The sequence below is a fragment of the Copadichromis virginalis genome, linkage group LG18 (genome assembly GCF_057382275.1).
Source record: "Copadichromis virginalis isolate Kocher_CV1m ecotype Utaka linkage group LG18, C_Virginalis_male_GT1.1, whole genome shotgun sequence".
NCBI lineage: Eukaryota > Metazoa > Chordata > Actinopteri > Cichliformes > Cichlidae > Copadichromis > Copadichromis virginalis.
In genome coordinates, this window is record NC_140635.1 from 20,254,494 (window position 1) to 20,271,739 (window position 17,246).

At 39.8% G+C, this 17,246-nt stretch overlaps 3 protein-coding genes across 3 annotated transcripts; 2 read left to right on the top strand and 1 right to left on the bottom strand.

Moving 5' to 3' along the window:
- Positions 1-415: 415 nt before the first annotated feature.
- LOC146687724 (uncharacterized) lies at positions 416-6,443 on the top strand. The gene is made up of 6 exons (XM_085440023.1): positions 416-926; positions 2,829-3,011; positions 3,103-3,360; positions 5,214-5,312; positions 5,583-5,600; positions 5,870-6,443. The coding sequence occupies exons 1-6, from the start codon at positions 860-862 to the stop codon at positions 5,941-5,943; spliced, it is 699 nt and encodes a 232-aa protein (XP_085296149.1). The 5' UTR covers positions 416-859; the 3' UTR covers positions 5,944-6,443.
- Positions 6,444-7,297: 854 nt separating this feature from the next.
- cdc20 (cell division cycle 20 homolog) lies at positions 7,298-11,349 on the top strand. The gene is made up of 11 exons (XM_085440021.1): positions 7,298-7,420; positions 7,778-7,988; positions 8,097-8,236; positions 8,314-8,410; positions 8,492-8,617; positions 9,156-9,352; positions 9,460-9,554; positions 9,655-9,892; positions 10,033-10,158; positions 10,707-10,824; positions 10,920-11,349. Exons 1-11 carry the CDS (start codon positions 7,313-7,315, stop codon positions 11,096-11,098), a joined length of 1,635 nt encoding a protein of 544 aa, XP_085296147.1. The 5' UTR covers positions 7,298-7,312; the 3' UTR covers positions 11,099-11,349.
- A 1,204-nt stretch (positions 11,350-12,553) lies between these two features.
- On the bottom strand, positions 12,554-15,660 carry elovl1a (ELOVL fatty acid elongase 1a). The gene is made up of 8 exons (XM_085440024.1): positions 15,350-15,660; positions 14,703-14,796; positions 14,313-14,503; positions 14,139-14,219; positions 13,931-13,987; positions 13,721-13,826; positions 13,467-13,606; positions 12,554-13,349 (listed from the first exon to the last, which is right to left on the bottom strand). Exons 2-8 carry the CDS (start codon positions 14,761-14,763, stop codon positions 13,041-13,043), a joined length of 945 nt encoding a protein of 314 aa, XP_085296150.1. The 5' UTR covers positions 14,764-14,796; positions 15,350-15,660; the 3' UTR covers positions 12,554-13,040.
- Positions 15,661-17,246: the final 1,586 nt, after the last annotated feature.

The window sequence follows — 17,246 nt, forward strand, 5'->3', positions numbered from 1 at the left end:
AACACATCTCTGACAGCAGACAGCAGCTGTGTTAAACTGGACTGACTGCAGGATTTGAGCAAAGGGAGAAATCTGCTCTCAGGGATATCAGGCTCAGGGTTATCCCTCTATAAATACCTTAAATTTAGTGCGTCTCCCCCAAAAGTGCATACCTGTCGTAGAAACACAAGCAGGGTAGAATAAAGTAATAGAAACATACAGGTGCTAGAGCCCTTGAATAAGTCAGAGTCGTGTCAGGGTTCAGAATTCGTCACGTGATAGGCGGTGACGGTACTTACCGGTGGATTTAAATTAGGAGACAGTCCGGCAACTTTTGACTATTATGAATCTATAAATGCGTTGAGTTACAATATTTACATACAGATGGAAAAAAAATAAATAAAGATGACGTGATGGCTCTGATTTTAATTATTTACGGTTTCCATGGTTACGCAGCGCTGTTTTGAATTATCAGTCGAGTCCTTTGCTCTGACTTCTTAACTTCGCTGTTTTGAAAGCTACCTTAAATGACCTTTGGCTGCCCCACATGCTCCCCGCACCACCACCACCACCACACACACACCAACAGCAACTCCACCTCACCGGACAGCCAAAAGAGAAAGCAAGGCGGAAGCCTGAAGTCAGGTGAACCGAAACGTAAACGCCTAGAGGATCGGGTCTATCCGACTATTGCTGTCGTTGTGTCTGTGGAGTAGTTTCTGTTAAAGCCTGATGGATTGGTCATCCTTCGAGCACCATTTTAATGAGGAAATGGCTTAAAGCACACTGCTGCTGTGGAGTTTGTGCTTCTTTGACAGATGAACAACACTGAATCTGACACCGAGCGCCAGCTACAGTACAGTCCTGTACGCGTGTAGAAATGTATTCATTGCGCTTTGTTTTGATCCTATCATTTCACGTATGCCGGAGTCTTCCTGTCGATGCAGGTAGGAATCACGTCTTTAAAAAAAAATGGTTTCACTGTAATTCATTAAATAAATAAATAAAATGTATAGGATTGCTTAATTTCTTTTGACAGAACAGCAGGGACGGCTTTCAGCAGCTTCAAACAGTGCATGAATCCACCCATTTTCTGTTATTCTCTTTAATCTTCGGGTGGTGGATTTGACTGGATTTAATTCTTTCACAGGTCGTTTTATTTGTATGTGCAGGACTCCTAGGAATATAAAACAATGTCTGGCCATGTAATCAGAAACTGAAACAACCAAACAAAAGTTATCTGTGGGCGTCTTATGTTGAATTGTATAAAGTTATCCAGATACAAAACAGGCAACTTGCACAGTACATGATTCTTTTATTGCATCAATTTGACAAATGCAGTGAATTTTAAAATATGCATATATATATAGAGAGAAGGAGAGATGAAAAACAATCAAAATATACCGAGGGATGTGACGCTGCAAAGCATTTCAAAGAGCTGCACTTGACTTGATTTAGTGTTGGTTATTTAATCAACTATAAACACTGTGTGACAGAATGTAGAAATCACCGCATCTTGTTATTTCACACCATGCGATTAACATAAAATGTCTATCCTGCTCCAGAAAGCAGAAGTATGGTAAATGCAAAATATTTACTAGAAAGGCTATTAGCTTTTGCTTTCAGTTTTGCTTTTGTGAAGTGAAAGTTAGATACATCAGTTCAGTGTGATTTGGTTATTCCCCCTCTAAGGGAGGGATTATGTAATTGGTTGTGTTTGCAATCTAGTGCTCCAAAGTTTTTTGGGATATCATTTTCAGACTTTGTGTGATGGTAGATACCAAAACAGCTCGAGATCATTTAGGTGAAAATTGGGTCAAGATCAAGGTTCAGCAAAAACTTCATATTACCCACAATTTCTTATGGATTGTCTTCACACTTTGCAACAATATACTTGTGGGACACGAGTACCTAGGCTGACTAAGCATTTGACTTTCATCTTCCTTTTTAGCACCCATTTACAGTTTGCCCATTGGATCATCTCCAAACCTTAAAGCAATATATTAGTCAAACAAAGCACTATCTTTGTTTGAGTGCTAAAGCCCGCCCCTCCACACACCCCCAACACAAGGTTATATGACTCTACAATGACACAAAAAGATTAATATACTACAGTAGATTTTCATATTACCAATGAAAAAACTTTTTTCCTCACAGCTCACACATTTTCATCTCCTGTGACACCATGTGAAACGTGTCCATAGGAAACTAAAGCTTGCTGTTAATAATGCTCACATGATAATATGATAAATTATTGTGTGTGGTTCTATCTCTCACGCCATCTCCATAAAAGACAACAAGAAATAAATAAAGTGTCAATAGAAAATTGTACTTAGTAGTCAGTATAAGCTTTTAATGATATAAGTTAGCATATGATAGAATACTGCATGATGACCTTTTGATGTGTTAGACTGTTGTTCACTACAAAAACTTGTTCTGTTCTCTTTCTTTGTTTCTTCCCACAGCGATAATAAGAGCTGAACCACTCTTATCTTCACTCCCTTCTGAATCCCACAACACACACATAAACCTGCATACGCACATACATACGCACTAACATTCCTCTGTCTATGAACAGATGTATTCACTATTGTATTACTTTTGTATATAAATAAAGACCAGAGCGGTAACAGAGCGCACTTCACAGGGCCCCCACTCTGATGTGAGCGCTCTGTGACCGCCCTTGCAAGTAAAAACTGCAGCGTGTGTGTCTCCACTCTCTGACACTCTCAGCTGAAGAAGCGTCATTTAGAATAAATCTCTTGACATAAAGCTACAATTGCATTTCCTTTTTTCTTTATGTTTTTAAAATTTATATCTGGTTTTTGTTTTTGCCCATATTACATTAGATACCGTCGTACTGCAGATCCAGCAGTGGAGGAGGGCAGGAAGTCAGCAGGTTGAAGAGCAAGTCCTTCTCAATGGAATTCCTTTAATGGGCAAAAGCCCAGAATTCAATGCAGTTATCAAAGCCGTATTAGATGACACACTCCTAACATCTCTTATCAGTTTCAACCAGACCTCTTCAATACGTAAGAAAATCAAATTGTCTTGTTTTACAACTGAACATTTGTGTAAGTGAGATTGTTGTCACCAGGGCCACAACCCATTAACTCTCAACAGGTAACCACACCATTCTTCATTCTCGAGAATGCACGTGGGAAGGGTCTAAGCTGCGCTGGGCAGATCGTGTATTTGCTGACAGCCAGTTGTACCTGACTCTCAACCAGAATGACATGTGGACAGCCCACGTACAGGAGGCGGTGGCCATCAAAGCGGTTTGGGACCAGGAAGTGCAGCAAACAAGAGCAGAGAGACTCCATCTGCAGGAGGGATGCGTCAAGCTGATGAAGCATTTGAACCTTTCTGAGAAACAGTCAGGTATATTTTACTTCAGGCTGTTTTCCTGCCTGCTTTAAGCGCTGCGGAACAAAATCAGTTCAATAAAGTGTTGAACTTAGAGAAACTTTTTTACTCCTGCTCCGACTGCCCTTTTTAAACTTGTCAGATTCTCCAGCAATAACTGTAATAACATTTTTCTAAGCAACCCATAAGTATAATATGCAGTAATTCATGTCTGAATACAAAAATAACAAAATATTTTCAATGACATATACTTGAATGATACACTGCTCTTCAAAAGTCTCGAGCCGCCCCTCATTTATTGTTATATGTTTCTAGGAAAATGGGAAATAAGTGCAGTGACTTATGAAATGTACATTTCTACAAATCTGTGCACTTCTAACAAGCTTGAAAGTCAATATTTGGTATGACCACCTCTATTCTTCAAAATTGACTCCTTTGTTCACAGTGAGTCATTATCTGGAACAAACACTAAGCTGATAGCTTTAACTCCTTTGCAGTGATTACAGACCTAAAAAATGAACATTTAAGGACTTACATTTCCATCACAGTTGGGCAGACTTTGTTAAGAATAAGAAGACGATGTTACTTGGTCAACTTTGATTAGCCTGCTACTGTAGAAAACAATAAAGTTAGTTTAAATTTATCCTTACTGTGTCATATTTGATTTGAGGATATGCTGAAATTCCTTATCCAGAAACAGGACATTTATTTATTTAATGCTAATCTTTTTAAAATGCAGAAAATGCGTAATAATGTATCTCATAATCATTTCAGTTGTTTAGTTTTAAAAGCCTCTTTGAAAGTAGTAGTAAAGGAATGTAGTACAGTACTGTGCAAACGTTTTGAGCCACCCCTCATTTATTTGAAGTAGGTGCAACGATTTATTCAAACATGTGTAAGCGTGCACGGAAAAAAAAAGGCAAAACCAGTTTGTCCAAATGTAAGAAGCTTGAAAGTCAATATTTGGTATGACAACCTTTATTCTTCAACACGCGCTGAACTCTCTCAGGCAAGCTTTCCGGTCATTTCTTTAAGTAGTATTCAGGAATAGTTCTCTGGGCTTCTTCTAGTGCACCACTGTGGGTTTTTCTATTTTGGTGTGCTTTTACTCCTTTGGAATCATTTTTAGGCTGGAAATGGAAACTGGTCTCATTAAGCTGCTTTTTAAGGGTTGGTGGCTCAAAATTTCTACATTTATAATTTCATCATTGTTGACAAGATCTCCAACACCACTTGTGGAAATACAACCCATAACCATGACAGAGCCTCAAGCATGTTTTACAAATACACACTCACTGAGACGGTACTATTTTATGTCTGTCATACTGTGTTGTCTTTTGCATTGTTCAGAATCAGCTAAAAAAAAAATGGGAACAGCTGCTTGTAACAAAGAGCCTAAAAGCACAATTTAAAATTGGTTCTTTGCTAAGTTCGTTATAAGTGCTCTATAAGCAAACATAATACCGGTTTATTGTTTGAGGTAAGTTTATGCTTAAATGATTCATAAGTCAGTGTTACATGGCCTTATCAAACAATAAAAAAAATACAACAGATTTGTCTGAAAATGGTCAAGCAGCCAATGTCCAAAGAAAAACTTTGAAAGCCTGGACTTGAACTGTTGTTAATGACCACTTGTAAAAAAAGACAAGAGTCTGGCTTGAAATACAAGATATAAACAAATAAGGGGCAGCTCAAGACTTTTGCACAGTTATATATGACGCTAAAACAGAAAAATGGGCATGTACTTAAACAAAACAACTTTGTTTCATGCAGTTACAAGAGTTCACCTCCACATACAGGACATACGTGTTTTGGAGCGGAAATTTTTTTGTTGACTGTCGGGTTACAAATTTAACATATTTTCTTAGTTCCAGGAATTCTTCACCTTCATCTTCTGGTCCCACTCCTGGCGCTCATTATGTTTGGTGTACTAATTATGGTCAGCATCGTTATCTACAAAATAAAAGGTGGGCATTGAGAATTTTTCTTTCTTTCCATTTAGATGTCAGCACATGAAGTTGTGCATCCTTTATTCACTGTTCACTGCTTAATGTAGCAACAAGATGCATGTTTAAGAGGTGACTGCAGTCCAGTGTTGCACATTGTCATTTAACAGAATGTGCTGACCTTTATCTCTGCCCTAACTTTAAACTGTCACATGATTTTAATGACTTTTATACCCAAGAGAAGTGTAAACTATGTTCCTGTGTTTTGTCTTTTTCACACTTGCTATGCAGGTTTCAGGCACCCTGGAGGTAAGAAAACTACAACTGTCATGTGTTCTCTTTATTTTCATGCATTTCTCTGCTCGGAGTCCTAGTGAAAGATTCAGAAAGTTAAATATTAAGTGAAGTCAAACAGACTCCCTTTGCTTTTCAAAGGTGTTTGTGGCCCAGTCATGTGGTCTGTCTAAAATGACTGTAACTATAGTATCATTAAAAGTATCATTAGAGATTAAAACCACATATTCATGAACTCAGTAACATGTCACATACCATAATCTGTGTTTTTCCTTTCCCCACAGGTGTCATTGGCTCAATTGTCCATTACCACAGAGATATGAATGAAATGACTGAAAATGATCGGGAAATTGTGTAGACGTCTTCTGTTACAATACCTCACAACTGTAATAATACTAAAAAAACGGATGATATTTCCAGCATATTTCTGTATGAAAACTGATAGCGTAGCTCCATGAATATCAGCAGGCCTTTGCGATGTGTAATTCAAGCTTTAGGTAACATTCCTGGCTCCAGTGAAACATAAGCTTTTGTTTTTTGCATTAAAATTGCACAGTACTCTGTTTTATGTAGAATATTTAAATGTTATGTTGTTTTGCTACTGAGAGACTGATCAAAGTGTCAAATCCTGGTTGTTTTGAACTAAAAATGTGACTGCAGCATCTTTACTTGAAAAGCTTTCAGTGTAGTTGCACGTCTCTTTATACCAAACACTGTTGGGATTCCTTGGCCATGAGATTATTTAAGTAAATTACTTTTTTTTATTTCCTACTGCTTTATTTAGTTTTTTTTTTTTTTCTGTTGGCATGTCAGGTAAGAGGAGAGCAGAATAAAAGTATAATCTGGAATTCACATTAACCTGTGATGTCAGAGTTATCACTTTATTTAAAGTAAATCCTGATCATGTAAATCAGGGGTGTCCAACTCCAGGCCTCAAGGACCAGTGTCCCTGCAGGTTTTAGATGTGTCCTTGATCCAACACAGCTGATTTAAATGGCTTAATTACCTCCTCAATATGTCTTGAAGTTCTCCAAAGGCCTGGTAATGAACTAATCATTTGATTCAGGTATGGTGACCCAGGGTGATATCTAAAACTGTAGAGTTGGACACCCCCGATGTAAATCAATTGACCAAATGCCAAGCAAACAAGAAAATGACTTTAAATCTAAATGATAGTGCATAATAAACAATAAATATTTTATTTGTTCAATACTAAAGATGTTTGTTTGAGGTGCCTCCTTTAAGCTGTGGTCCAGACCTGTGTACAGGTGTGTCAAGGTGACTGAAAACCAACGTGTACACATCAGTCAAAGAGCAAAGACACAATATATTATCAGACTATGAGAAGCTTTTTGCTTAATCACTCAGCAAATATTTATATTTAAACTCTCCCTGAAATTAATATTTACCAATATTAGATTCTTAAATAAAAAAAATAAAACCCAATATTTATTTATTTATTTTACTAGCCTTCAAATACAGAAAAATATACTTGATAGCGGTCTCGTGTTTTAAAGTAAAGCGTCTTACAGGTCTTTAGTTTTGTGTCGCTCTTTAAATTCATACAGCGCAGACCTAAACTACAGATAGAGGGCGACACCTTTAAGTGGAGAGGTTTCTTTTCATACGTTAAAGAAAGTATCATTGACCAATCACGTTAACGTATTCGTAAACGTCACCATAGCAATGCGCTGAGCTTACTGCAGCTTCTTGAACTAACCAATCGCATGAGCGCTCTGTGGCATTTAAACGTCGTGGCGTCATACGCACAAAATTCAAAATCGAGAGAGAGACAAGAGTTTGTGCTTCTCTGCATTTCACGTTTTCTCGACGAGGTGAGGTCATTGTGTTGATTTTGAAATTGCAGAAATATACTTTTAAATTCAATCACTAGTTTTAAGTTTGTTTTGTTTATACGTGAAATCATTTTTAATCGGTTAAGCGATGGTGCTAACGCGTTCTTTCATTGGATTCATGCTACACAATCGTTTAGCTTGGTCACGTTAAGCTAACGTTCAAAACAAGAATAGAAGCATAGCGAAGTTTTTCAATCGGACCTGACTTACTTTTTAAATGAAGACATTTTTGACAGATGCTATCCTAGCATTAGTCTGAGCATCGTAGCTGTCAGTAAGCCTTTATACTGTTTCAAATCAGATACGGACTTACTGTTTATCTGTTGTGATGTCCAGGTCTATGAAAACGTTGATAAAATGGCGCAGTTTGGGTTTGAGAACGACATCCACAGCATCTTGAAGCTGGACATGCCGATCACAAACGCTCCCATGGCGAGGTGGCAGAGAAAGGCGAGCTCATCAAACACATCCGCCCTGAGCGGCTTGTCGCCGGGAAAGTCTGCTAATGTGTCCCTGAGCTCATCAAAAACACCAAGCAAAACGCCAGGTAGTGTATTTGTCTGCATTTATACTCGTATGTCGGGGAAAGCTTTGCAAATGTTAACCACTGGGAAGTTTTTTTTTTTTTTTAAATTTATTTTTTTATGGGTCATAGGCAAAAACAAGAAACAAACCCCATCCAAGATGGGGGGTGATCGTTTCATTCCCATCAGAAACAGCAAGCAAATGGATGTGGCAACTTTCCTGCTGACAAAGGAGAATGAGCCAGCGGACACAAACACATCAGTTACATCAGTAAGTTGTGTAACAAACACTTAAGCTTCTATTTGTACAAGTAGGATATCAATCAGTGTGGCTCCCTGTGTCTGAAGGAAACCCAGAAAGCGTGGTCTGTGTCACTGAATGGATACAACGTTGAAGATTCAAAGATCCTCCATCTTGGAGGGAAACCACTTAATGCACCAGAAGGTAGAAATATGTGCATTTTATAAATATCTGCTGTATTGAAGGCAATTCTTTTTATTCATTGTCGCTCTGTCTTGTTTACAGGCTACCAAAACAACCTAAAAGTCCTCTACACTCACACAGCAACCCCTGCCTCTATTAAAAAGTCCAGATACATATCTTCAACTCCTGACAGGATCTTGGATGCTCCTGATCTTAGAAATGATTTCTGTAAGTTGGGCACTTAAGAGGATTTTACATCTCTATACAATTGACTTTATTTAATTGCAATGAATCTTTAAATGATGCCACAAATTTACAGAAAGGCAGAGAATGGACGCTGATCAATAGATTCTAAAAGAGCAAATCTTGTATGTTTGGTTTGAAGTCCTTATTCGTGACTTGCATGCTGGAATATTTAAGTCAGACTTCTTACTAGGAAAGTTGGAGCAGCCCTCCAACCTCATAAGCTAAGATGGCAGTGCAAGTCATTTTTGTTTCCATTTTTGTCCATGACTGGCTGTATAAACGCTATCCAGATCACGACAAGGCTCCGTCATGAATGCGCTGCAGCATTTAAGAGAGAGAGAGAGAGATCTCTATCTCAGAGCAACACCATTCCCAAGTTGTTTTCCTGTTTATATATGTTCCCGTTTAATAAATGGGAACCCAACTGAAATTCAGTGTTGCATAAACATCCTAGTTTAGTAAATTAAGAATACTTTAACATGCAATATTAATTTAGGCTTTTTTTTTCTCCCCCCTCTAGATTTGAATCTACTTGATTGGAGCAGTAGAAATTTTCTCGCTGTTGCTCTTCATAACAGTGTTTACCTGTGGGATGCCACTCAAGGAGACATCCTTCTTCTCATGAAGATGGAGCGTGAAGAGGACTACATCTGCTCCCTGTCCTGGACTAAAGAGGGAAGCTACCTAGCTGTTGGCACCAGTGACTGCAAGGTTCAGGTCTGTGTGGAGATCATCGTGCCACTTGAGTCCAAATGAATATGGGACATATCAGAACATGTGTTTTATATATATTTTTTTTATAAATTGTATTGATTTCCATTTAGTTGTGGGATGTTGAAAATCAGAAGCGCTTGCGCAGCATGGCCAGCCACACAGCAAGGGTTGGAAGTCTGAGCTGGAATGACCATGTTGTCTCCAGGTAAAAATGTTTCTCCTACCAAAGACAGTGGTGATATCTCCCTGGTGTTTTCCATTTTTGCACTCAAGTGTGTGTTCTCCTCTTTCACCACCCCCTGCAGTGGCTCCAGATCTGGACACATCCACCACCATGATGTGAGGGTGGCAGACCATCACATCGGCACCCTGACTGCTCACGCACAGGAAGTGTGCGGCCTGAAGTGGTCCCCTGATGGGCGATACTTGGCTAGTGGAGGCAATGATAACTTGGTGTGCATATGGCCCCGTGCACAGGGGGGCAGTGCTGGCAACGACAGCCAGCTGATCCGTTGCTGGAGCGAACATCAGGGAGCAGTCAAGGTGAGCAGCAAACAGAAGTTCAATATGCTAATTTTCTCCTTTTCAGTTTCCTCTCCCTTCCTGCTCCTTGTGAACATTTAATGAAGACTGAAGTTTAAATATTCTCGTTGCCACTTGTGTATGCCTTTCCATTGTTCTAGGCTCTGGCCTGGTGTCCATGGCAGCCCAATATCCTTGCATCTGGAGGTGGTACTAGCGACCGCCACATCCGTATCTGGAATGTAAACAGTGGCTCCTGTATCAGTTCGCTTGACACTCAGTCCCAGGTAACTGCATCCTTCCAGGGATGTCAAACTAATTTTACATTGTGGGCCACATACAGCTCACATTGTTCTGAAATGGCCCCGATCAGTAAAACTCCGTTTTCTGGCAGTGTAAAGAAGTTTAAACATTTAATCTCTGAAATCTCTTAATATAGAATAAAATTTCAACAGCATTTCTCAGTTTTTCTATATTGTAAAATAAAGGTCTCGCCCAAAATTTCCACTTTTTGTTAATGCATAACAGATTTAAATAGTTGTAGAGGATTAAAATGAACATTTCTGTATTAATATTTAAGTGCATATAGTATTGAGCTACTATAGTGTGGAATGAATGGCGATGTGGAAGGTCTTTATCAATAGGAAAAGCTGGTTCAAGTTCAAAATAATTTCTTTCACTTTCAAGAACTGTCCAGTGGGCCTAAATGGAGACTTTGCTTGGCCGGTTCTGGCCCTGCACCTGTTTGACATCCCTGTTCCACACAGTTCGGTTTTAATGGTCATTCCCACTAAAATGTGTTTGACTACATGTCTCATCCAATCCAACTTTTTAGATCTCATCCCTGGTGTTTGCACCCAACTACAAGGAGCTGGTCTCTGCTCATGGATATGCCCACAACAATGTTGTTGTCTGGAAATATCCCTCTCTCAGTAAAGTCGCAGAGCTCAATGGTAAACAAGTCCCGTCCACATAAAGGCACATCCAGTGAACTGAGAACCTGCCGTTCCTCCTTTCTCCTGGTATAATTTGTTTATTTTTCTTTAAGGCCATGACGACAGAGTTCTGAGTTTGACTCTCAGTCCGGACTGCTCGACTGTTGCTACTGTTGCTGCAGATGAGACCATTCGCCTGTGGAAGAGCTTCGAAATGGATCCCATTAAGAAGAAGGCTAAAGAGAGGATGGTGAAATCAACCAGCAGCGTCATTCATCAGTCCATCAGATAATTTTCTTCAATGAGATTTTACATCTGTTATGAGTTTGAGTTATTTGTGATATATATTTTTTCTTAATTTATCCACAATAAAGGAAACCACCTGGTGTTCTGTGATGCTCCAGTTGGTGGTTTAAAGTGTTAATGGCCGTGTGTGTGGTACTAGTGATTTTTGTCAGTTTTTAAAATGTATAGCCTAGGTTTTTTTTCTTTTAAAATCTGGATGTTCTGTATACCTGGGTTATAAATAAACACTTCACCATATCGGCTTCCCTTTGTGTTGCTTCATGTTGCCAGGACCAGTTTAAAAGTTTACTGGTGTGTTGTTTTCAAATACATCCTGCTTATGATGTAGAACTAAATCTGCTGTTCATTGTCAGACTAGAGCTGGCTTTTGTTACATCACAAAAGTTGATCTATTATAACGGATCACTTAATCTGCTGTTATTCTGTAGTGTTTGTTGATAAAATGCAACCAACTTTGTAGATGTGTCTCAAGTATCTAAGGCCTGAGGATGTATTTCATTGGACTTTTTTTCCCCACTTAATGTAAATACAAATGCCCAAATATTGCCACAAGGTGGCTCACTCTGAATTCAGAACTGAGTGCTTGCATTTAAGTTATTTAAAAGGAATGCTGATTGGGTTCACATGCAGAATTTCCTAAAAGTATGTCGTCATATTGCAAAAATAAGCTGGGTTTTTGCTGTCAACTTTTTTTTTTTTTTTTTTAAATTGATGTGCAACTGCTATGAGTACAGATTATGAAAGCTCATGTTTATAAATCATTGGCTTTTAGAAAGGTCCCATAATGTTATCTTTAATTGACCAAGAGTTAAAACCAGCATAACAGGCCCAACCTCTGTTCCTCAGAGGGCACATACACGTTAAAACGGGTCCCCAATCCCAGTCCATGAGGGCCAGTGTCCCTGCAGGTTTTAGATGTGTCCTTGATCCATCACAGCTGGATTAAATGGATAAATTACCTTCTCAACATGTCTTGAAGTTCTCCAGAGGCCTGGTAATGAACTAATCATGTGATTCAGGTGTGTTTGACCCAGTGTGAGATCTAAAACCTGCAGGGACACCAGCCCTCGCGGGCTGGGATTGGGGACACCTGCGTTAAAGTAATCAATAGCAGCAAACATTGATGGGTTTCAGTATATTCAGACTTTAGTTATAATTCAGAAACAACCAACAGCATAGAAAGCCTATTAACTTCAAGCACAGTGTGCAAAGAGAACAGACCATACAGAGTTGTAAAACAGACTGGATTAATACAGATGAACATGCACAGCAGTGTATGTGCACTTTAAAAACAACACAAAACTGTAATATACAGTATAACATTGCTCTCCCACAACTCTCAAAATTGAAATTTAGTTTAGGTGTAACACTTTTCGGTCAGTGCACACCATAACTGTTTTTCAAGTTACGCAGACCTTAGTTACGCAGACCGCAGAATTTAGTTTTATTTCAAAGATAAATAAAAAAATAAAATAAGAAAAAAAACCTTAAATATTTGACATTTACAGTGAAATTCTTTGTGGGGGGCTAACAGATAATTGCAGTTATTTACATGTTCTAGTCTTGTGTGAAAACTGTGCCGTACTCCCAAGCAACAAAGCCCATGTTAGCAAAAACAGCAGTGTGGGTCGAGCCCGAGTCGAAGAATACTATCAGTGACAAAAATAAGCACCAATCTTCGTACAGTATTCATCACAGTTACAACTTACAAACACAACGTGGGCAGGTAGAGATCACCATTCACGCCCCAAGAACACTGGATGTGCTTTCACAAAAGACTAGATTTACAAAGAAACTACAGTTTAGATGAAGCATACTGAAATTGATGTCAGTCCAATATGCCAGTAGATATGAATGATGAATTTAATGGTGTTAATTCGAACTGACAGTCTGTGTGTCTCTCTCATTTTCCAGGCAGGGTCACAGAGTTAGACTTCCTTGACTTTGCCCATGAAGATTTTGCCGTTGGTGCAGTGGTGACTGTTGCCATTCTGAAGGTGCTTTCCGTTGGCCACCACAGTGAACGGTTCGCTGGTTGAGCCGTTCTGTTTCGACTTTTCGGGCGTGAGGGGAAGTCTGTTGCCTTTTATGTAGGCCTGCACCCAAAAGTGGGAGAACAGGAGAAAGAATAAGACCCCATACATCCAGATCAGGTGGATCCAAAAGGGGACTTGATAGTCACACTTTTCCATGAAGTAGTATTGGCTGATGTGAATGGAGACCAGAATGAACTGCGTCTGAAAAACAACCACCCCTCCCAAACATTAGTTTTTGTAAAACAGTTGAGCTGTAGGCAAAAATCAGATATGCCATTTATTTGAATTTTTTGCTGTGGAAAATACAAAACAACGTACAAGCTGGATTGCGGTCATGTACTTCTTCCACCACAAGTATTTGTGGAAGCGAGGCCCTGCAGCAGAGAGTGCGTAGTAGGTGTACATGATAACATGGACTGTTGCATTCACCATGGCATGGAAGGAGCCCATTCCTCCAGCTTAAGAAGGGGGTAATAAAATATTATGTTAATGTACAGATGCAACATCTCACAGAAAAGTTGTGCTGGTCTTGCACTGTCAAACAATGCGTTTACATGCATTTGTAAGCTCACCGGGTGTCAGGCTGACGCCCCACCACCACGTCCAGGGCATAAAGGAGTGATGGAAGACGTGAAGAAATGTGATCTGACCTTGTTTCTTTCTCAGCACAAAGAATACCTGCAAAAGCACACATGGGATCAGTCACGGTTAACTGATCAAAAGGCCAAAATAATAAGGGGAAGATTTAAAAAAAAAAAGAAAGAAAAAGAAAATGCACCTACTGTGTCAAGAAGCTCAATGAATTTGGAAAAATAAAACAGCCAGGCCACCCAAATCATCTGTGGAAAGGAAGAGGGCTGTGATGTCAGATATCTGACACTCAATCAGAAATAAAATAAATTACATTTAAAAGACCCAAAAAAAAAAAAAAAAAATTTAATTATTAGCTTGAGACAATGAAAGCTCCCCTGTAAAAATTTACTGACTTACCCTAAGAGCCTGTGGGCTGGTGGAACGGTCAATAAGGTCGCATCTCCATGTGAAGGTGGTGGCCCATCCAGACATCATAAACTAAGTGTAAAAAAAGAAAACCACACCAGCAGCTTTTAGCACTGACATCACACCTGTAGTAAAAGAGCGCAAACAAATACCTTTTCGTCTTACCTCATACACTATGTAGGCATTCAACAGAACCATGGAAACATTGTAGATTATCATGGCGGTGTTGAGGTGGAAAGGTTTGCGATTTGCCATCACACGAGGCCCCACGTACACGGAGAAGGCAACGTAACCCAGGAGGATGGTCGTCATGTGCACGGGGCTCTGCATCAGAGGGTAATCTCTGACTCTGGCATCTGGAAACCGCATACAGGAAACACAGGCATGTTTTAGTCCTTGAGTCATGGTTCCATACTGGAATATCTGGGTGGGTCCACCGGCACTTCAGGTCATACATACTTTTGTGCTGTTTCACACCTGATGATGATGATGACGAAATAAAATGTTCTGATTTGAGCAGATTGTAGGTGTGAAGAGAGAAATGAAGACACTTACCAGTTCTTGATTGTAGATAACTGTGGAACTCAACAACGCTTGTTATAGCCTCTTGCAGCATGGTGACTGCTTCCTCTTTACCCTTTCAAAACACCTGGAAAAAACAACAACAAACAGTACAAAAAGACAAAGAGTCAGAGAACAAGAGATAAAGCGGAGCTGAAAGAGGTTGGTTGGGCAGGTGAGCAATAATATGACTGCTCAACCTGCTGACTCAATGACTGAACAAACAGGAGACAGCTGGATGGCCTCAACAAACACCCCTGAGTGCCCTCGGCTCCAATTTTTCAAACAGATATACAAGGAAAAAATGAGAGCGAATTTAAGAACTTCTTTCACAGCTCAGACTTTTTAAAAAGAAGAAGTCCTTCATAGATATTTTGGGCAGAATTGTGAAACGTGATTTCAGATGACAGGTTTTAAACAATGAAATGCTCATTGGGACTAACAGAGCAAGTCAAACAGGTGAGGCAAAGAACTTGGCCCATGTGGCCAAATGAGTGAATGAAATATGAGCAGATCATGAAGCTCAGGTAGTAAAATTGTAGAACGAGACACGATCATTTATGTTGTTTTGAACTAGTTCAAGCTTATTCTTCAGTTTTGACAAGAAGGTGAAAAGCTACAAGGTGTAACAAGTGACTCACCCTCTGAGCACTCCTGTATGCGAGGAAAGCAGCTCCTCAGCCACAGCCGGCAGCACTCAATCCAGTGAATTCAACAGATCTGCGACACCCGTGAGAGCGATCAGGCAGAAAAACCAGAAGCATGAAGGGATTTTCCGTGGGTTGAAGCCTCCAGCTGTCCTCTGATGTATGATATTTACACAATTACACAGAAAACAGACCAACAATAGCTAAAATGCTTTAAGGAAAGACCGATAAAGAAACCGAGAGGGAGAGGGAGATGAGTAAAAGTGACAGAAGAGCTATGACAACTATGGGACTGGGCTCATTCAGCTCAATTTAAACCCAATGGCTCTACTTTGTAGTTTCACAACCACACCCTGTTTCAGTGCTTGGCTCCACCTCTCTGTCCACACTGAGACTGCCTGTGATTGGACTGCCTCATCAATAAGTGGCGAAGGCGATAGGGTGAAAGAGTTAAAGGCCCCCTGCATAAGACACCTACAGCCAAAGGCGACTACCTCCATTGTTACTTAATAAGTTCAGTAAAATGCAAGAAAACAAACAGAGTTATGTGAAAAAAGTGAACTGATATAAAAATACAGATTCCCAAAAGCCATGAAATAAATAAAGTAAAGAAGTACATGAGGATAACGTAATAATGTTATCCTTCATACTTGATTTAGGTTAAAGGTTGCAAACCCACACAATACACTTACAAACCTAACGACACATTTGGATTTGCCCAACCCTTGCAGCTATTTGACAGGCCCTCTGGTGCCTCTGGTTTGACCTGTTCCCCAAGCACCGGCGATGCTGGGCGTGAGGCCTGGATAGTGTTAGAAATTTACTCGGCACCACAAGATTAGACGGAGAGGCAGGAATGAAAGGCATCCATGCACATGAAAGAGGGCGAGAAGGAAGTGGGGAGAGGCAATCAGTGCTGTCTGTTTACATATTGTATGACACTTTAACACTAAGTGCACTCAAGTGAAAGCATGAAAACATAAAGTGGAAAAAAAAAGTGAAATTCTTTTGGAAATGCAACGCATTGTGTCAGAAAGTAAAGACTTTCCAACATGGGCAGTTTTAGTTTCAGATAGAGCCCCTTAAAAACTCGACAGGTGGCTTCCTGAATGTGCCATTCACATTCATGGCAGGCACCATATTGTAAGTGTAATATCCTGATCTTGTTAACATATTAACAGTTCAGTTTCACCCAGAGACAGGGCTCTTACAAAAGTGAAGGACTTCTTCTAAAAGCATGCTAAATTCATGGGCGCTGTCAGTTTCACATGCAGCCAGAACTCTATGCAATGACACTTATATGTTAAATCATCCATGCATTGGTGGAAATGTGACAAAACCTTGAACTTAAAATGATCATCCAAACCAAGTCTAACTGTGCAGGGTGAGAGCAACATGTTGCTTATTGGAGTGTTTTTGCCCTTTTTAAGCATAAGCTGACATGAATGTGAGACTTGGTGTTTTTGTCTCCAGCGACGTGGTCAGCTGTTTTCCATTGCTGCCATATTCCTAAATAATACAGCACACTCCCTGTCCATCTTGGTCCTGTGACTGTTAAACACTGACTTTAGTTTATCGCATATGAGCTAACAAACCGGCAAACAAGCTGACATTCAGTCCCACTGCGCAGCGCAGATAATAGTTTCCCTCACTTTGCCAATTGTGGAAAATTAGGCAGGATGGGCCTCATCTGGATGTGGAAAAATGAATGAATGGATGTGGGGGGGGATTCTTTAAATTCTCAGCTCTGTGCTTTATGTAATAGCAGTGAGGATTGCTTAAGAAATCATATGGTTGCCCATGCTCATACATTCTCTCTTCAGTGATTCTGTCATTTGTGGAAGCCGGCACTCCAGAGCAGTTTGTGCTGTTTGTGAAGAAACACAGTCGA